Source organism: Peromyscus maniculatus, chromosome 20, assembly GCF_049852395.1.
Source record: "Peromyscus maniculatus bairdii isolate BWxNUB_F1_BW_parent chromosome 20, HU_Pman_BW_mat_3.1, whole genome shotgun sequence".
Classification (NCBI taxonomy): Eukaryota; Metazoa; Chordata; class Mammalia; order Rodentia; family Cricetidae; genus Peromyscus; species Peromyscus maniculatus.
The window spans coordinates 55,328,603-55,349,764 of record NC_134871.1 but is presented as its reverse complement, the minus strand read 5'-3'; the positions used below and the strand labels follow the sequence as shown (position 1 = coordinate 55,349,764).

The 21,162-nt window shown below is 52.5% G+C and overlaps 1 protein-coding gene across 4 annotated transcripts in view; it reads left to right on the top strand.

Annotated features, from left to right (window-relative positions):
• The window catches only part of Celsr1 (cadherin EGF LAG seven-pass G-type receptor 1), a 143,658-nt gene that overhangs the window by 117,333 nt on the left and 5,163 nt on the right, over nt 1-21,162 (top strand). For all 4 annotated transcript variants that reach the window (XM_042265391.2, XM_076556518.1, XM_042265392.2 and 1 more), the window contains exons 19-28: nt 138-321; nt 1,796-1,939; nt 4,075-4,279; nt 5,268-5,435; nt 7,553-7,679; nt 9,864-10,064; nt 17,502-17,676; nt 19,068-19,180; nt 19,566-19,645; nt 20,914-21,040. In XM_042265391.2, coding sequence (XP_042121325.2) covers nt 138-321; nt 1,796-1,939; nt 4,075-4,279; nt 5,268-5,435; nt 7,553-7,679; nt 9,864-10,064; nt 17,502-17,676; nt 19,068-19,180; nt 19,566-19,645; nt 20,914-21,040 — 1,524 coding nt within the window. The remainder of the gene's footprint in view (nt 1-137; nt 322-1,795; nt 1,940-4,074; nt 4,280-5,267; nt 5,436-7,552; nt 7,680-9,863; nt 10,065-17,501; nt 17,677-19,067; nt 19,181-19,565; nt 19,646-20,913; nt 21,041-21,162) is intronic.

The following is a 21,162-nucleotide window of genomic DNA, read 5'->3' as shown; positions in this document are numbered from 1 at the left end:
TGTAATCCTTGCTCTCCTGGACCAGCTCAGTCCTGGTCCGCTCATGGCTGTCTAGGAGATGGTTTGCTCCATCTCAGGACCAGGCATCTGAGGACAGAAGACTGAATACCATCTATCTGTCTGTCTGTCCTGCCCAGGATGTTGTCCACACAGGCAGTGCCCTCCTGGCCCCGGCTACACAGGCAGCGTGGGAACAGATCCAGCGGAGTGAGGGGGGCGCCGCGCAGCTGCTCAGGCACTTCGAGGCGTACTTCAGCAATGTGGCGCGGAATGTGAAAAGGACCTATCTGAGGCCCTTCGTCATCGTCACTGCCAACATGAGTACGGACTGACCTGTGGGAGGGACCTGTGGAAGGCAAAACCCCAGGGACTTCGGTCATTCTGTCCAGAAGCTGACCCCTGACAGTGATGTGGGTGGGGTTACAGCCTCCGCCCAGGCACTCTGTAGAAAAGTGAGCCAGCAGCGCGGGCCTCTAGTTTCTTGTCTATTACAACGGGAGGAGTTGCCCAACCCGAAAGACATCCATAATCGCCGATGTCATTCCTGGGGCCAGATACTTCTGTGGATGTTACCCTAGGGTCTTTGGAGTCCAGCCGACCTTTCAGACATCCAGGTTTGGGATTCCCCACAGTGCAGCCTGTCTGGGGACAATATCCCCCTTTCCCCGCTCACCAGAGATGAAAGTACGTGCGTGAAAGGGACATGTGCGGATGGAGGTGCAGGCTTTCCCACCCTGGGCCAGACCCTAAGCAATCAGTGCTACCAGCACGCCCATGGCCCATGTTACCTCAAATGCTAGTACACACTGCTCTGGGCTTGGGAGATTAACTGTCCCGATTCCTTCAAGCAGAGAAAGCCCCAGGTTGGTGAAGTCAGTTCCCAACCTGTCCAGACAAAGCTGGCAGGAAGTCCCCAAGTCCCGGGGATCTCCATCCCACAGAGAAAGTTCCTCTCACTAGAGATGGGGCCGGCAACATTGCTGATGTTGACCCTCTGAGATGCCCTAGCCCACACCATAAGCTTTTCTTCCTGTCCCTCCCTCCTCCTGCAGTGACTCAAGGGGGTACTGTCCTAGCAGTGGGTGTTTTCTTGAGGAGTTCTTTTGAGACAGGGTCTCACTATGCATCTCAGGCCGTCCTGGAACTCACTCTGTAGGCCAGGTTGTCCCGGAACTCACAAATCCACCTGCCTCTGCCTCCTGTGTGCTGGGTTTAAAGGTGTGCACCACTGTGCTCAGCTTTTATCAGGGAGTCTTACACAGGGCAGGGTGGTATGAGGAGGCCCCTGGCACATAGCGGCATGACTCTGCCTCTCTGTCAGAGTGGTGGTGGCCAGCGCCAGCTGAGGGATAGCTTGAGTATGTGTCCCATCGGGGCCTGTAGGTGTTTCTACAAGGCAGAGAGCAGACAGACAGGGTGAGCCCTGCTGCAGAGCTGGATCAGTCAACTGTGTCTGTTTCACCAACTCTGCCTCTGTCTGTCTCTACCACCTGGAAAGGCTCCGGGGACGGCACAGCCCGTGGAACAGAGCGGGACAGTACCTCTCGCAGCCATGTTGTGGCTAGTCTTGCCCCTCACGTTCCACCCCACCAGAGCCATGCAAGACAGGGCCAGGGGCCACCACAAAGAGCCAGAGGGCCACACTCTGCCTTGTGTGGCCCTCAGGTGTCCTGTTGTGTGACTCTGAGTAGGTTCCCTAGAGACCGTGGCTCCCGTTGAAACCACAGTTATCATTTCCAAACTGGGGGTTCAAGCAAGCTCTGACATTTGGGGGTGAGTAAAGGAATTGTCCCAGTTCTTGCAGTTGACATCTTCGACAAGTTTAACTTCACCGGTGCCCAGGTGCCGAGGTTTGAGGACATTCGGGAAGAGTTTCCAAGGGAGTTGGCGTCCTCCGTGTCCTTCCCAGCTGACACCTTCAAACCACCCGAGAAAAAAGGTGAAGCCGCCTAGAAGCCCCTTGTGGCCTTGGGTGTCTCCGTCCTTTCGGGAGGGAGTGACCCTCTAAGAGTGTGAGTGTGCACCCCGACAAGTCACGGAGCAAGCAGGTCTGAGTGATGTTCAGGCATCGTCAATAAACACTGTGAGAGGTTCTCATGGATGTAGGACCGAGCTCAGAACAGGCCCCATCTTCCACGTGTTTTGTTCAGGGCTGACCCCAGAAGTGATTATGTTGTGAGCTTAAGAGCATTAGCTATGAGTGTCTCTTGCACGCAAGTGTGTGTATATTCCTATCTATGCATGGGTGTGTATGTTCCTGATGTGCATATGTGTGGTATTCTGTGTCTATACATGTATGTGTTGTGTATATATTCAGTATGTATATGTACGTTTTAATATATTAATATGTGTGTGCATATGTGTGTATAGCCAGTATGTGTATATGCACATATATTAATGTTCATATGTGTGTATGTTCAGAATGTTTGTATTTGTGTATATGTTAGTGTGCATATGTGTGCGTATTCAGTATGTTCATTTATACACATATTAATATGCATATATATGTATGCACATGTTTGTATTCCAGGTGTGCATGTATATATGTGTACATGTGTATATTCTGTGTGCATATGTTTATATCCTGTGTGTACATATATTCCATATGCATGTGTGTATGCATGTGAACATTCTATGTATTCACATATACATATATATATATTGCCTACATTGTCACAGGTCCACTGTTCCTATGTATGTGTGCATGTGTCTGTCCCTTAGCATTGTTCCCTAGAAGAGGACTCTGTCTCTGGGATACCGTCAAGTCACCTATCTGCTTCTGAGGCATGGCTCAGGGAAACCCAGTTTGCCATAGAACACTCCCATGGAAGGAATCCCATACTGTCCTGTCCCTAATTCCACATAGCCCTGCGAGTGGCATTTTATTGATAGTGCCAAGTCTGAAAGCTGCTAAAACACTAGGGTTGGCTGGCACAGAACCACACTCCCCGGTGGTTAGGCAGCGTATTGTCTGATAGGTCGGCTGTTGGGACAGAGCCGGACTCAGGCAGGGAGTAGGCCCATCCCTTCCACACCCAACCCAGGGAACATGACAACATCCCTCTCCCTGTCCTCTCCCTCACCAAGCCCAGGTGCTGGGACAGCCAGGCCCACACCAGAATCACCCCCATCGTGGCTGCTTCGGCGAGTTGCAAGACACTGTAGGCTTGGGCACCCCAAATATGTGCTTATGTGCGGGGTCTATACATGGCCTGTCTCATGTCCAGGTGAAAACATGTCTGCATTTAGCATGACGTTAGAAAGCACAGGGCAGAGAACCCATGTGTGTGCAGAAGGCCTCTGTCTCCTCCAGCAGTTCCTAGCACTGCTAAGACCCCAGCCACCCGCCACATGACATTATTGCCACTTTAAACACCCCGTCCGGAGGCGTCTGCTACATCCCCAGTGTAGCTCAGCCTCGCCAGCCCTTCCTCTTGTTGCTAGGAAACTAGCCACTGGTCACTCACAACGCCAACGCCAGTGGCCACTGTGCTGCTTCCTGTCTGTACATTTGGACAGTCTGTGGACACGTCTTCAAACCTGTATGCAGTTCTTCTAACTCATACCCAAAAGTGGAACTACGGGGCCATGGGCTACTGATGTGTGGCTTTTGAGGAGACTCCATGTTAGTTTGCATCTGCCAATTTTTTTATTTATTTTTTATTTTTTGGTTTTCCAAGACAAAGTTTCTTTATATAACAGTCCTGCTGTCCCTGAACTTGCTCTGTAGATCAGGCTGGCCTTGAACTCACAGAGATCCACCTGCCTCTGCCTCCCAAGTGCTGGAATTAAAGGCGTGCACCACCTCCACCCGGCTCCATCTGCCAATTTTTTTTTTTTTTTTGGTTTTCGAGACAGGGTTTCTCTGTGTAGCTTTGCGCCTTTCCTGGGACTCACTTGGTAGCCCAGGCTGGCCTCGAACTCACAGAGATCCGCCTGCCTCTGCCTCCCGAGTGCTGGGATTAAAGGCGTGCACTACCACCACCCGGCTCCATCTACCAATTTTAAGAGTGTAGAAACTTTGGTGGCCCAGGATTCTGCCCTGAGTCTTCACACTCTGTTCTCACATTACAGAAGGCCCCATGGTGAGGCCGGCCGCCCGGAGGACGGCACCACAGACAGCACAACCGGAACCCAGGGCTGAGAGAGAAACCTCATTCAGCAGACAGAGGAGACACCCCGATGAACCCGGCCAGTTTGCCGTTGCCCTGGTCATCATCTACCGGACCCTGGGTCAGCTGCTGCCTGAACACTATGACCCCGACCACCGCAGCCTCCGGTGAGACCTGGGTGCAGGGACCTTGAGGGGACCCATTTCCCCAGTGCCCCGAGTCCTCCATGAGTCAAAGTCCTAATCACCCACTGCCACCCCCAATAACATTATGCCATGACCCTGGCCTGCACTGACTGCCAAGGAGAGGTCCTGTGCCTGCCATAGTGCTGTGCCCTGGGATGGTGCATGCCCTCTGCCTCAGTTCGTCCTTGGATTTATGCTCACATGAACACGGTTTACACAACCATGTGCCTCTGGGGGCTCTCTTTTGTTCCCCACACCACACCCAGAGGCTGTCATGGGTGATAGATACCTATAGGTGCATCTGCCCTCTGCTGGCCCAGGTCCGAGGGCCACCCAGCCAGTGTGCTGGACAGTGCATGTTGCCCTTGAACAGAAGACTGCACACAGGCCATGCTTCTCAGCTGCTGTAGCTTGTGGGCGCTTCCTTGTCTCCCATTCCTTGTTTTTGCTTCATGCTTAGAGATGGGTGATTGGGTTCCCAGGCTGTGGTCACTTAACCAGATTCCCTGTGTGGCCATGCTACTGCTCCCAGGGTCACCGCCACATGTCATGGCATCCGACAGAGACACACCTGTTCCGAAAAGTTTCTAAAGCCCCCTTCCCCTAGAAGTGACAAGTCTTTTTTTTTTTTTTTTTTTGGTTTTTCAAGACAGGGTTTCTCTGTGTAATTGGCTGTCCTGGAACTCACTTTGTAGACCAGGCTGGCCTCGAACTCACAGAGATCCACCTGCCTCTGCCTCCCGATTGCTGGGATTAAAGACGTGCGCCACACATGCCCGGTTCCTCTCCCTGCACTCCTGAGAATACCAGCAGTGCAGCCCAGACCCTCCCGAGGGCGCTGCTGTGACCTGTGTCCACAGCCTGTGTTTCAGTCGCTCATTTGTCCAAGTCCTCATAGTGTCTGGACTCAGGTTCTCACAGAACGTGAATTAATCATGTTTATCCCTGTAATCATCCCTCTCTGCCACAGACTGCCTAACCGGCCCGTCATCAACACCCCGGTAGTGAGTGCTATGGTGTACAGTGAGGGGACCCCACTCCCCAGCTCTCTGCAGAGGCCCGTCCTGGTGGAGTTTGCCCTGTTGGAGACCGAGGAGCGGAGCAAGCCTGTCTGTGTATTCTGGAACCACTCCCTTGAGTAAGTGGGTCCCCAAGAGCCTACAAGCAACCTCTTCTGTGGGAGCCCTGTATTTGGACGGGAGGGCCTTGCTGAGTTCAGAAGTCTCAGCCGGCAGAAGGAAGACTGTTTCTGGTCTCTTACTCCCCTTCCAGGGCTTAACAAGATGGGAGGCTTCCCCCATTTTGCCTCTAAGAGTGTCAGTGTGTGCCTACATGTGTGTGCGCATACACACGTGCGAGCTCATAAATCCGTGTGCATGTTGAGGAATTACTCATATTCTCATGGAAAAATATAGACTTACACACACACACACTCCACAAGAATGTGCACACATAATATAGACATGATCCATGTGCAACAATACATAGATCCGTGCATGCATACACATGCAGGAATACGTGGGGCATGTACACAGATGCACACATAACACTCAAACAGAAGCAGGCATGCACACACAAGGCTCCCTCCAGGAGGCCATGGCCGAGATGGGCTGCTCATCTATAGAACACCTGCGATCTGGTGGTCCACACGAGCACCCATTTCTCTGCCAGGCAAGGCCCCTTGCAGGATACGGGACTCAGAAATGGACACACGCAGGGAAGTGGTGGTGATGGTCCCAGGCTGTCCCCCGCCAGCAGGGTTTGTTTGGCCTGTTTCTGGAGCCATCAGAGATAACTCCAAGAATGACCAGATTCATGATGCATCGCACCTGCAATCAAGGAAGGGAGGTGGTTGATTTTAAAAGACGTGAGATGCCATTTCCCTGTACCCATGTGACACTGGATTCCATCGGTGGCTGAAGCCAATGGGACCATCACATTTGTCTTTTTAGCGGCAGTGGGAGACGCCAGGCCTTCACTTCCTTGACTCGCTCTTCCGCCTCATTGTGGTCACCCTTCCGTAGAGGGACTCAGGGTGGAATGGAATGAGGAGGTGCTGGAATAGCCCCGGTCTCCAGGCTTGGCACACGGTCTAAAATGAAGAGCATCCATGCTTTTCTTCATCACGGGGAGCCAAAACCCAAGCCCTCTCTGCATGCCTAAAGCTGGGCCTGGATGTTGTACGTCTGTAAGCTCCTACCACGGGGACATTTCCCACCTCACCGTCCCCCAGGATTGAACAGAGAGCTATGCTCCCACATGAGTCTGTGCTCGGTGTCCGGCACATGCTCCAGCAAGAGCATTCGTCTTCTCCTCTCTCGGTACTTTCCAAAGGCCATTTACAAGTGAGCTCATTGAGTCTGGGGCATAAAAGATCTTGGGCTCACAAAGGGGAGAGTGAAGGGAAGCGTTGGTGTCTGGTGTGTGGGCCCCACGGCGGCCAGGCATGGCTGTCTTTTCCTGGCTATTTGTTTGAATAATGGCAATTAGCAGGAGCTCTAGTGATCTGCCCCCTGCTTTATGTCGCTGCCATTATCCCCTGAACTTAGAGCGCTCCTGGCAAAGCGCGGCAACCGTCACACCCCATTTTACAGATGAGTAAACTGAGGATCAGAGGGATTATAGGACTTTCCCAGAGCCGCAGAGGGCAGGGCCCTTGTAACAACTTGTTATTTGGGGCTTTCCATCAGTGAAACAGCAACACTAATTGGACCCTGGCTTCCAGGCAGCTCCTGTAAAACATTGTGCAACGTGAACATGAAAGTGGACAATGGAGAGAGATGTTTATTGCTGAGGCCATTGAGGCTCCCAGTATGGCTGGTGAACAAAGAGGCTGCCTCAGCCTTGGCGGCTGCCTCTGGACACAGGGTCTGTTCTCTTTGGAGTTTTCTGTATCTGGCATGTAACCTTTGAACTTGAGAGGCTCTCACGAGAGCCCAGACCAGCTATGAAATGGTAAAGGAAAGCTTTCACACAGTGCCAAGTGGCTGTGAGGGCTGTGTCCTTGGTGACAGTGGCCATGGCCCTCAACTTCAGTGTGGTGAAGAAGGGGAAAGGTTTGGCCTAGGAGCTGACAGAGAGGTGGTGAGACTCGGCACCCCATGGATGGATGCTCTCTGCTCTTGGCCATTCCTTCCTAACCAGATCCAGCGATGTCAGGACGGCCTCAGAGACCTCTGGGGCTGGGTTCACCCAGCTCCTGGGCTACCTCAGTGGTAGATGGAACAGACTCACCCCTTTCTCTCTTCTCCACAGCCTCGGTGGGACTGGAGGGTGGTCAGCTAAGGGCTGTGAGCTGCTGTCAAGGAACCGGACCCACGTCACATGCCAGTGTAGCCGCTCGGCCAGCTGCGCGGTGCTCATGGACATTTCCAGGCGTGAGGTGGGCGTTTCACCACTACCCACGCCCTCAGCAAGCCTGGGGGCTAATCCATATGGCAACTGGAATGGCCTAGTCCCTAACCCATCCCCCCCCCCCCCCCGAGGCCCTCATATCATTGTGGGTTGAGCAAAACCAAATGTGCCCACTGAAAGTTGTGTTTGAAGAGGTCTGTGAGAAAACCTTGAAGGGGTGTTAGGGGCCAGCAAGATGACTCGGTAGCTAAAGGTGCCTGATGACCTGAGTTCCAACCCCAGGGCCCACATTGTGGAAGGAGAGAACCAGCTCCTGCCAATTGTCCTCTGACCTCCACATAGCGTTGTGGCATGCATTTGTGCACCTGCGCACAAGCCTACATACACAAATGTAATTTTTTAAAAGGGAAAGTTAAAATAAAAAAGGGAAACAGGACGTGGCCTGTAATCCCAACACTCAGGAGTTTAAGCAGAAGATCCGCTATGAGTTCAAGGCCAACCAGCAACAGAGTGAGACCCTGTCTAAACAAACAAGTAAACAAAAAAAAAAAACGTTTTCAAAGAGCCCAGGCTATAAAGGTAGTAGCTGTAAAGGTGTTAGATGGTGCCTTGCGGTTTCTATCGCGGTGATGAGACACCATAGCCAAATGAACTTGGGGAGGAAAGGGTTTATTTGGCTTACAGTTCCCTAGCACAGTCCATCAGTCCACAGTCGGGACAGGAACCTGGAGGCAGGAACCTGGAGGCAGGAACTGAAGCAGAGGCTCCATGGAGGAGTGCTGCTTACTGGCCTGCTCAGCCTGCTTTCTTATAGAACCCAGGACCAGCAGCCCAGGGGTAGCACCACCCACAGTGGGCTGGGTCCTTCTGCATAAATCATTAATCAAGAAAATGCCCAACAGACTTGCCTACAGGCATCTTATGGAGGCATTTACTGAATTAAGGTTTTTCTCTTCCCAGATCTGTCTAGGTTTTTGTCAACTTGACAGAAATCAACCAGCACAGTGGTAAAACCTACCCTCAGGCTCAGAAGTTTCTAGAATTGTTACCTCCTCTCAGGGCAGGGTCCCCCAGCCGTGCTGGATTGGGCTGCTTCTGCACCCACTTGGAATGTCTCTCAGGCCACACATTGTCCCCAGGAACAAAGATGTGAGGAGAGAAAGCCACTGAGAGGGAGAGGATGATGCCTTTGGTATCTTCAGCAGCTTGAGAATGTGAGCTGGCCATTGTGGTGTGATTGACGCCTGGGGTAGTAGGCTCTGAGCAGCCATGGTACACAGCTCGGTCACTGCCGCCGCCTGGAAGGTGCTGGATAACCTGTACCCCAGATGCCAAAACTCTCTAGTCACACTAAGCATATGCCTGGAGACTCAGAATGGTCCATCTCGTTAGGCACCCTCGGTTGCCACAGGCTGTATGCTGAGGGCAAGAAAGGAAGAACCAGCTGCAGGATTCTATGGGCAAAGGTGACCGTCTAGGCCCCAAGTTACTAGAGCTGAAGTTCCAGGCTGTCTAGTCAGGATACCGAGGGAGCTTAGACTCTCCCGGCTTCATTCATCCCTGCCTACCTTGTGCTCATTCTCCTCGTGGGTTCCGTCTGAGGACGACGTGAAATAATGCAGCCATGGAGAGGTGACAGGCTCCTACTGTGTATTAAGTAGCAGCGGAAGGTGCTGTGTCACAAGTTACCCAGTCTCCCTGTAAAGTGTCTGCTGTGACTGTTGGCTGAGTTGGGTTTGGGGGGACAGTGCTACTAGAGACATGTGGGGTTTGCACAAACTGAGTCCCCTTGGCAGGTCGCCAGCTTAGGATTGGAATGACTGTCTTGGTCACTCCTAACAGTGGGATTTATGTAGGAGGGTTTTTTTAAAAAAATGTTGGGGGGGGCAGTGGGGAGGGAGTGGTCTCATTATATAAACCAGATTAGCCTCGAACTCACAGAAATCTATCTGCCTCTTGAGGACTGAGATTAAATGTGTATGCATGCCACACTGGCTAAAGTATATAACACACAGGTGGGTAGCATTAGTATATCCCTGTGCTGGTAGCCGTTGCCAACACTGATCCATCCCCAGAGTTTACTCAGCATCCCAAACTAGTCATGTGGTCCCCTGCCAGCCTATGATATCTGACGCCCATCACTGTGTTTTGTCTGTGTTGTTCAAACATCAGAGCCCATTCCTCACTTTTCTTCATCCAAACCCACCTGCAGCATGGGGAGGTTCTACCCCTGAAGATCATCACCTATGCCGCCCTGTCCTTGTCCCTGGTGGCCCTCCTGGTGGCCTTCGTCCTCCTCTCCCTTGTCCGGACACTGCGCTCCAACCTGCACAGCATTCACAAGAACCTCATTGGGGCACTGTTCTTCTCCCAGCTCATCTTCATGGTCGGGATCAACCAGACCGAGAACCCGGTAAGACACCCCACACCCCACCCCTGAGCCTGCCACAGGAACTAAGGGATGTCACTCGGGCATGCTGTCACCTGGGTGTGCTCTTGGTCATCCTGGAGAAGTGGAAGAGTCGTACCTGCCTTGTGAAGGCATTGTGTCAGGGAGTCTCTGGGGAAGCTGAGGCTTTATGACCTATGGAAACCTCCAAGGGCACCCATGGGGTCCTCCAAAGGCCACACACACAGTGAGTCTCAGCCTCTTGACATGGGCATTAGTGATTTCATAGGTGGTGTTCTGGTTCTTGCTGTGAGAAAAACACCCTGACAAAAAGCAACTTAAGGGAGATAGGATTTATTTGGTTCATGATTGCAGGTCATAGTCAGTCATTGTGAGGAAGCCAAAGGCAGGAATTCAAGACTGCTAGTCCCTTCATATCCAAGAGCAGAGAGAGAGTAAATGTAAGCATGTCTAGTACTCAGCCATCTTTCTCTACTCTTATATAATCCAAGGCCCCCTGCCTAGAGAATGATGCCACCCACTGTGGGCTAGGTCTTCTCCCATCTGTTAACACTCAAGAAAATCCAACCCCCAGACAGACCCACAGTTCTACCTGACCTTGACAGTCTCCCATTGAGACTGTTTTCCTAGGTGAGTCTAATTTTGTGTCAAGTTGACAATTAGAGTTCACCATCATGACGCTGTAGTCATGTGCTAAATCCCAGAGTCCTGTGGGTTACAGTAGCTTTAGTGGATAGTGGTGCACAGGTTCCCTACCCCTCTGTTGTCTCCACGTCCATGACAGCCCTGGGCTTTGCTCAAGGAGCAACCAATGCATAGAGCAAGGAAGTGGTTTCTGAGAATGTATATGACCAAAGAAGAGGAAGGAACCTGCTGAGAGGACAGGTGGGGAAGAGGAGGAGAGGAGAAGAAAGACGGGGAACCTCCAGTTGATATGATTAAATGCAGGGATGTTGAGTGTTGGGTAGGTTTGTTGAATGTTGCCTTGAATCCTGGAGAACTATATGAGCCTGAGAGATGTTGCAGAACCTCACAGGGGTCCTGGCTGCTCATGGCGGTCATGCACTCCATGCTCTAGAGGTCCCCAGGGTAGAGTGGTGTCCAGACTAGAGAGCCTCCTGATGTTAGCGTTCATGTCTCCAGATGTTAGCATGCAGAACCTAAGTGTTGTGGAGGAAGGACATGGAAAGCAATGGGAATCCTTACCTGTACCTACACAGCTGGACCTGTGGCCAGCATGCTCTGTCCAGGCCAGCAAGGCCTGTCCAGGCACAGCTCCCGGGCACATACTCATCTCTGACACGGGTGATTGGTAGAAATGGCCACTGGTGCAAAGATAGCCCACAGGAGGGACATTTGTAAGCAGCACCAAGATTGACAGTCATGAGATGTGACAGGGTGCCAGCTTAGACAAAGCCAAGGATCTCTGATTATGAGACTGAAGACAAATGGTTGTACCAGGGACAGAGGGCAGCTATGGAATGATCACAGGGGTCTACACACTGGGACGGTAGATGCCTGCTCTTCTATGTACCTGGTAAAACAAACTCAAAATACACCTATAGAAGACACAAGTTTAAGAAATTTTTCTAGGAATCTTACTGAAGGAAAAATGTTGCTAGAAATATCATGTCGGACCTCGCAGACTGGGCAAGATGGCGCAGTGGGTGATGGTCCCTGCTGCCAAGCCTGATGACCTGAGTTCAGTCCCCAGGATCCCCACAGTGGCAGGAGGAAGCACACTCCCATCAGTTGTCTTTTTACTTCCACACATGTACCCGTAACATGCATGCTCTACACACATATGCACACTCAAAATGAGTAAATGTGATTTAAATAATAATTCACAGGGTATAGTAAAATCAAAGAGTTGAAATCATGTTGCTGATGATAGAATAAAGGAAGTGGAGGCTGGAGAGATGGCTCGGAGGTTAAGAGCCTTTCCAGAGGACCTGGGTTCCATTCTCAACAACCACTGGCAGCTCACCACCATCTGTACCCCAGTTCCACGGGTTCAACACCCTCTTCTGGCCTCCATGGGCACTGCACATACATGGTGCACCTACAAGCAGACAAAACACCCATATACATAAAAATCAGCATCTTTTTTAAAGGGAGCCTGAAATCCAGTGAGCTAAGGGTCTTTAGCAAAAGAACACTGGGACCTTGAGGAGGTTTGGAAAGGGAAGAATAAGGCAGAAACCAAGTGGAGAAGAAGGGGATAAGAAGATTAAATAGTCATAAGGTGTTATTTGAAGGGAAAATTCTCTAATGGGGAAAAAGCACCAATCACAGACACTGGGGCTGGGAAGGGAGGCCGGGAGGCAGCTTGAACAGTTTCGGGCAACCCAGTTGAGCCGTGGCTGAGTGGTTGCATTCTCATCTAAGATAAGGAAGGCTGGCACGGGGGATGCATCAGTATCTGTATGTAGATAACAGAACCCAGCTGGGTTTATCTTAGGACAGACGTGAAGCTGATTTAGTAGCATGTAAACCTATAAATGTCATTCTCATCACCACATATAAGGAATGATCCAAGTTTCCTTTCGCTGTTGGGACGCAGGGGCTGATGTAGCCCGAGTGGGCTTGCGTCAGCTGAGGCCCAGCATGAACTTGGAAGTCCAGACTCTCTGGCTTCCACCTCTGGAGAGTTTGGGACCATAGGCCCTTTGCCTGCACTCCCTGATTTTGGCAGTGTTGGGGACTGAACAAACCTAGGGCCTCTGGTATGAGGCCCTCTAACCACTAAGCTACATCCCTAACACTACATTTAAGGAGAAAATATTTTTTCTTAATGCAGAAAAAGATGGATAATGTTTATATTCTTCCATGATTAGAAAGAAGGGGGCGGGAGAAAACCCCCTTTGAACAAACTAGGAAAGGGGGCTCCTTAGCCTAGGACAAGGACCACCACACAAACACATAGCACCGCAGTGGAGGGAACCAGTAGGCGGCCTTAGCTGAGGTTCCAAATGCAGGAACCTACCTTACTCCAATCTTTTATTCATTAAGGTATGGTGGTTATTCCTAGAGGAAGGCCTCGATGGGGCCACATGTAGAAAGAATGAAAACTCTTGACATGTTGGATTCCCCAGAAAATTCTAAAACAACCTGCGGATAAAGTCCTGGGGACAATTCAGGAAGTTCAGCAGCCTGAGTGTAAGGACTCTCCAGAGCATCTGAACGTGAGGAGCGGAGGAGCGGAGGGAGGGTGTGGGCATCCGTGTGAGAGCCGATTAAATCTGGCTCTGAAGGAATGGAGAGCTGGCTCTGACTGAGCTACGTGGAGCGGGACTGGGGAGCTTTTGTATAGTCCATTGGTGACGGTGGCTCCGGGAGGGACAGACTGGTGTCCAGAGATGATGTCTCAGGGAAAAAGGGAGCAGCCCTGAGGAGGTAGCCCAGGTCCACACTGCTGCTGACAGTGTCGAGGTCTTTGATGACTTGATGAAAGGCAAAATTGTAGGACACAATGGGGGTTGTGACCTTGGGTGGTCCCAGCAAACCAGCTGTGGTTTTCCATATATCCACATGAGAATTTCAAAATATGTGAGGTCCAGCCCACTTGTTGGTAATTTGGGGAGGGAGGGTGATTGCAGGTCAGCTCTGCTCCTGTGAGGACCTCGTTGGAAGCTCACTTACAGGGTCCACCCATTAACCTCCTGGAGCTGAGAGGCAGATGTGTAAGGAAAGACAATCTTGACAAACGGGGTCACCCACAGGGCCACTCAGGTGGAGGTGGTAGAGTCGTCAGAGTATTAGGTACTTGGCCCTCGGTGCCACCTCCCTGTAGACCCCAAGGAGGCCTCTGCCATGTAGACTTTTAACTACCAGAGGTGAGGGATATCACTCTCCCATCCGAAGTTTGTTGCTTGCCCTGGACTTGCCACAGGGCACTCTGTGTGTATATTGTTTCACACTTGTAACTGAACAGTGACTGACAGCCTAGAGTGTTACAAGGTTAGTAGACGTTCACTTATGCATACAGTGACCCAGACTTTCAGGGGTTACCCTGACCTAGACACCATCATGCTTGCAGCAGCCTCTGGTGCAGGGTGGTGCCCTATGCGGTGCTGATGCTGCAGTTAGCTGTTCCTTCATCCTTGCTCTGGTCCCCCAGGGGTGGGTACTACAGCTATATTCCTTTCTACATGGACTTGTCTTGGATCCCGTGGATACCAAACCAAAAGACACATCAGAGGAGGTAGCGTCTGCACAGGGCACTTTCTCCTGGGTATGTCGTAGTGTCCCTGGGTTGTCTGATAGCAATGTGACTAAGGGTTGGCTGTACTGTTTAGAAAAGGGTGAAGAGGGAACGATGCACACTTAGTACAGGTGTAATTCTTTTTACCATAAATGTTCGCCATTTTTGGATGCAGAGCCCTTGGATATAAAAATGCAACTATACATTCAATCTACCAGGATTCAGGAATACCTCCCACCCTCTACCCATTGGCTGGTTGTGAGCTGGGTCAGGGAAGGGGGTTGTGTGAGACTACGCAGTGCCACCCACTGGAAGGTGTCCAGGAAAGATGCAGGAATAGGCCCATTCCATGAAACAATCCATCAGTACCCTGGGGGCGGGGGGGGGGGGCACTTGACAGAATGCCATCTTCTGTGTGCGGGCTCTATCACGCCCTGAAGTACCATGGCAACCAGCCAGAGCTCTGTGCTCCAGCACAGGCCTGGTAGTTGAGGCTCAGAACAGAGGCCAGGGTGGGAAGGGGGAAGGGTTGGGGTAGTTTTAAGGGCTCTGGGGTGTAGGAGGGTAGATGCAGCTGCCGGGAATAGGATGAGTAGGTGGCAGCTGGACACAGCTACCCATGACGTAAAGCACAGAGCCCAGGCATGGAGACTTGATCTCCAAGCCAGGCTCTGGGATAGGAGCAGGAAGAAGGCTGCAAAGCTGGAATTCCCCAGCAAGCACAGACACCTTCCTGAGTGGCCAGAACCCTCGGGAGAGAGGGCAGGCCCTCTAGACCTCCTAGGCACACTTTTCCAGGCTGTCCTCCACCTAGTCCCATTGATGAACTGGGTGGCTTTCCTGCAGGGTCACAGAAGCACAGGGCTGGATTAAGAACAAGGACCAATGCCCTGCCACTTCCTGAGCCAGGCATTACCCCTCACAGGCATGGACACAGGAGGCCCACCCTCCTCTGCATGCATAGCCTGGGTGCAAGCTCAGGGAGCTGAGATTCCTTTTGGGTCCTGTAGCTGTGCTTCCTCAAGGTCTGGGTAGAGGAAAGTACCGTCATCAGCTGCAGGCCACTCCCTGCAACTAAGTATGGCTGGCGTGTGGAGCATTGCGAGGCCACCGCTCATTTCTGACTCAGCGCCTGCCTGAAATGAAAGCTTTCCGGGCACCACTGAGCACAGACCAGGCTAATGCATCCTGGGAGGAAGGTGTGCCGTGGCTGGGGCTTGGCATGGTGCCTGGGTTTTATCTAAACTCACAGTCCTATCTCTGGGCGAGGCTGTTTATCTCTCAGAAGCCTGACAGGCTGAAATGATTTAGTGTGTGTTTGTTCTGTTCTGGAAAAGCAAGTATGTTTAGTGTAGACGTGTGAACACACAAGCCCGCCAGGTCCTACTGTCAGTTTCTAGACCTTTTTTTTTTTTAAACGGTGTTTTTTGTTTGTTTGAGGGTTTACTTTTGCACCACTTAAAGCAACAGCTAGCCAACCTTCTCACCCTCGCCCTCCAACTGAACCCGCTGCACTTCCCACTCAGGAAATGGCACATGGTGTGGGTTGATCCAGCTCAGGCTTGCCCCTCGAGGCTGGCATTCTGATGCCAGCAGAGGGCATGGCCCAGCTGGGGCACTGTTTTGTCTTGGGCTTTGCACTGTAGGTGACAAGCGTTGATGTTTACGTAAGTCCCTCGTGCTGTCTGGGTGTCATTTCCGGAGAGCACCTGGCCCTTGGAGGTTGACCCGGCAGCGGGTGGTTCTGTCATGGCGCCCTCCAGCCTGTGCTCGGCTGACCTTCCTCAGAGTGCAGTGACCTGGTATTCGAACACAGCCACGTCTAGTAGGAGGTTGAGTGGTGGCCCCCATCCTACCTGTGTGAATCTGTGAGGGGGGGGTCTTCCCAGAGAAGACACGGAGGCCCAGAGGACAGTCAAGGACAGAGCATAGGACTGACTGTCCCTGCCAGTGTGGGCCCCATCTGTGGGTGTGGTCAGCGGTGGGCGTTGATAAGGGTGTGACCAGCTGTGGGGCTCGATGGTGCTTTCCATCTGGGTGGAAGCCTGCAGTGAGTTTGGCCCAGCTGGGGGAGGGTCAGTTGTGGCTGGGGTTAGGGGTGTGGCTCAAGGTAGGGCTAGCTTGTCCAGGTGGCCAACTGGAATAGGGCCAGATTCTTCCACTTCTCTCTCCTTCTCCCCTTATTTTCTACCCTGTCTGCCTTCACTTCCTATTGGGAACCTGCGGTCACCTCCCAGCCCACTGGCATGGAAGCCCCAGCTAGGGCAGGTCCTCCCCAAAGGCCCATGAGCGGCTGCCCTGGGCTACATCTTCAAGTCCCATTGTGGACCACCTGGGGCTGGCTTTATGCCAATAGCTTCCTAGGCTGAACTTAGGGGGCCCAGTATGTCTTGTCCCTACTCCCATACCTTCTTCCTGGTACCGCTGGGTCTTCTGAACCCAGGCAGGAGGACCTGGCTTCTGCAGCTGGCTGCCTACCCAAGGAGAGGCATGCCAGCCTTCAGCCAGCCCACACGTTGAGTTTTCCTTTATAGCACTGGGCTTTGGCCCGACACATAGCCCTGTCCAGTTAAGGACAGACAGGTGGGACAGTCCCCTTCTTCCCTGGTCTTAGATCAGCAGAAAAACTTCAAGACACCGTTCCTACTGGACAGAGGACCCTGAAGGAAGTGGCCCCTACCCCCCAGCTGTACCCGGCTGTAGAAACCATGTGGCGACAATTCTGGGAACACAGGCCGAGGTCCCAGGCTGGGAGCTTTCAGCCTGAGCAGATGCGACTTCTTAGTGTTTTTATAAAGTGTTTTATGTATTTAAAGATTAGAAGCAGCTCGCAAAAGTACGTGATTTCCAGATTCTCGGAAAGACTAGTATTTGTGCCTTGTTCCTGAATCACACCCACTCTTGTTAGTGACCCCAGGCTGAGGAGGGGTCCTCGGGTGGATCCCCCATGCCTTCTTCTATCATCTACATCAGGAGAGGTGCAGTCATGCTCAGCCACTCCGGCTGCATCACACAGGAGGAGAGGAGCTTCCCCACCCTTTGGAGACACTAGAGACCCTGACATTGCAGAATAGCCTCATGTGGTCACTCCTGACAATTTGGCTTCTGCTTCAGGAGGGGGGTCACCCCTAGGCGTGAACCACCCCTGTGCAGTTTTATAGGGTGCTTGCCAGCCTGCCCCCTTAGCAGTGCCCGGGCCTTGGGGCTGCCTGCTGAGCCTCCTCATCTCTGCCCAGTTTCTCTGCACGGTGGTCGCCATCCTCCTGCATTACGTCTCCATGAGCACCTTTGCCTGGACCCTGGTGGAGAACTTGCATGTCTACCGCATGCTGACGGAAGTGCGCAACATCGACACGGGGCCCATGAGGTTCTACCACGTGGTGGGCTGGGGCATCCCTGCCATTGTCACAGGTAAGGACGCACAGGGCAGCCCTGCCAGGGCGACCTGTGTGAAAACACAGGTTTTCCTCGAGCCGTCCGTCCGTCCGTCCGCCCGCCTTTTCTCCGGGCCCTCTACATTTAGCTGTGTATAGAAGGGTAGCCAGTCCTGGGCCCTGTGGAGATGGGTCTCTCTGGTGAGGTGTGAGCTGCTGGCCCAGGGTACTTTGGGGTTCTTTGTGCAGGGCCTAACTGGAAGATGTTCTGCTCCGGTCACAGGAGGAGTGGGTGTGGGTGTGAGTGAGTGAAAGAGGTGGGAGTGATTAGGTCACGAAGGGTGGGCCAGGGGGTGCGCAGATGGATGGACGGACATGACTGTGTCTATCACCAATATAACAAACAAATCAGCCAATAAAACGACTGAATGACTTCCAGCTGAGGACTGCTTTATGCATACTCCTCAGCCCGCCTTTTCTTTCTTTCTTTGGTTTTCCGAGACAGGATTGCTCTGTGTAGCCCTGGGTATCCTGGGACTCTCTCTGTAGACCAGGCTAACACCTTGAACTCAGACATCTGCCTGCCTCTGCTTCCCAAGACCTGGGATTAAAGGTGTGCGCCATCATGCCTGGCCTACACTTTTCAATAACTATAGAAAGCCAACATCTGCCTCCTGTTGAGGAAGATCCACACTTCCATTCTCAACAGGAGGCCTGAACCCCCTTCCTGGCAGACTCTGGGGGCATTTCAGGCATCTGGACACAATCCCCCAGGCCTCTAGGGTTCTCATATAACTCATCCCTACTCCAAGGGACCCTGAGTGACTTTCATACTTTCAGACACGCAGGCTGGGTGGGAGACGGAGGGGGACAGGTACCTCTTGTTGCTTGACGGAGGTGTTATCTCTTTCGAGGTCTGGTGTCATTTTGAGAACACTGACATGAGGGACACCTAGAAGATGACATATGTTCCTCAGTGTAGACGCCATCTTGAGGTGCCATTGGGAGGCCTCCCCAATGACCTGTTGAGTTCCGAATGGGAAATACCACTGCTTCCAAGGGACGCTGCTCTCTCGATCCAGGCAGTTCACAGTTCTAGCTTACGTTTCAAAGTTGATTTGTTTTTACAAACATGTATCTTTTAAAAGGTCATAAGATTATACCTAAGGGCCCTTAAGCAGATGAAATTATACAGCCATTGCCTGTATTAGCTACAGGCAATGGCTGCCTCCTGACCGCAGGGAGTAGCCAGCCCCTAACTTAGTTTAAGGAGTGCCGATACATTTCCCTCTGGCTCCTCGGTCTCTGATGAGGGTGGTTTGGGGTCTCTGGGTGGCCCTGCCTGGCTGGCTTCAGCTCTCCTCCTGGGCAGGTAGATGACCACCCAGGTACGTGGCCCTCACTCTCTTCTCTCTCTAATACGCACAGGACTGGCTGTCGGCTTGGACCCTCAGGGCTACGGGAACCCTGACTTCTGCTGGCTGTCCCTTCAGGACAGCCTGATCTGGAGCTTTGCTGGGCCTGTCGGAATGGTTATAATCGTGAGTGTTATGAGTCCCCAGACATGCCCCTCAGGACACACGAGCCCAGGGCTGGCTGTGGTCAGCAGTTCCTCAGGGTGGCCAGGGTTGACAGGAAGGATATGCCTCATAGTAACAGTCATCCTAGTTCCCAGGCTGTTCTGGGACCCCATCTTTAGACCCCCCCCCAGGTTCTGGGGCCTAATTCATGCCCACTGGAAGCCTGGAGTGGCAGGCTAAGGCCTGGCCACAGCATGGCCTGGCTTAACTCATCTGGGGCCAAGGCCTCTCGCCCCACCACACCTCTAGATACGTTTGAAAATATGCAGAAGTGTTTGGCTGGTGAGGATCACCTTGGAGACATCAGAAGAGCCCACTGCCTGCAGCTGCTATTCTTGTTTCCTAGATCAACACGGTCATCTTCGTCCTGTCTGCAAAGGTTTCCTGCCAAAGAAAACGCCATTACTATGAGAGAAAGGGGGTTGTGTAAGTTGCGGCTGAATCCAGTGGGTGGGATGTAACACTAACTAACCCCCACCAGGCCTTTCAGCTGGGCCCTGAGAGCCCCCAAAGATAGAGACTACATGTTGGACTGAGTCTCATATGAAAGTGCCCATCACCCAGCTGTCTGGGCTGTTAGCCACATACCCACCCCAGGGAGTCAGGCAGAGGATGAGGACAAGTACTGGACCTCCGGGATAAGGCTGGCATGGATGTGGAAGACACCATGGTCACAGCGGTGATTAGCCCAGCAGGAAGGCAGAGACAGTGGGTTCAGGTCCTGAGACAGACCAGGCCATAGGAGCTGGAGGAAGAGGAGGGACATGGGTAGGAGAGGGTCCTGAATTCACAATTAGACACATGTTCAGTGTTGGGTGACAGCTGGCAGGTGGGCTGGGAATGGAGCTTTCCTTTTGGTTGTGGTGATGATGCCAGGGCCTCGGGAGTGTAGGACACCCCCTGATGTAGCCTAGGAGGGACATGCTGAGTTTTAGGTAGGTGTGTGTGTGTGTGTGTGTGTGTGTGTGTGTGTGTGTGTGTGTGTGTGTGTGTGTTTATGACTATTATACCCCTTAGAATTAGCATGGTATGCAAGAAGCAGGGTGAGAAGAGAGTGACCATAAGAAACACAGGAGGGTGCCAGCTCCCCAGCCTGAGGGATGGAGCCGAGTCTGACATGGAGAGGGAGTGAATAGAGTCCCGGTCCAGAGGCTACAGCTTCCTACCTGAGTCCACTTTATCTCCAGGTCCCACTGTGACCCTAAGTCACACAGCCACAAAGCTCTTCCACGACTCTCCGAAAGGGACGTGCAGTGGTCATGTGCTTTTGACTAACGGGGTGACTTAGTAGGGGAGGTGCTTGCCTGAGTCCCATGGTGGTAGAGGCTGGTGTGGGAGTTCTCTGTCTCAGTCGGTCTCTCTGGCCTTGGCCACTCTGCTCTGCACCCCTTTTGTGTGTTCACATTTCGCAGAAGCTAGCATGGCCTTGCACAGCAGCCATTGGATCCGAGTGACATTAAGGAATGTTGCAAGCCGTGGCTCATTTCGGTGGTCGAGGCTCATCCTTTGTTTTAATTGAGTTATCTTCTTATGCCTACACCTCTACCCACATAACTTCTGTCTGCCTTGTCCCTAGTGGAAGCTAGGGTTGGGGCGGAGTTGTAGGTGGATGGACGGACAGACACACATAGGATGATGGTCTGAATGAACCCCAGAGAGAGGGAAAGACCTGTCCTCACGCTCCCCTCCCACAGCTCTCTGCTGAGGACTGCCTTCCTGCTGCTGCTGGTGGTCAGCGCCACCTGGCTGCTGGGACTACTGGCTGTCAACAGTGACACGCTGAGCTTCCACTACCTCTTCGCGGCCTTCAGCTGCTTGCAGGTAGGGGCCAGCAGTCACCTGCTGGGGCCGCTCTGTGACCTCTGTCCTGGGGCAGCTACAGTGAGAAAGGGATGTTGGGGATGGGGGACGGGGGGAGCCCCAGTACTTGCACTTGCAGAGGA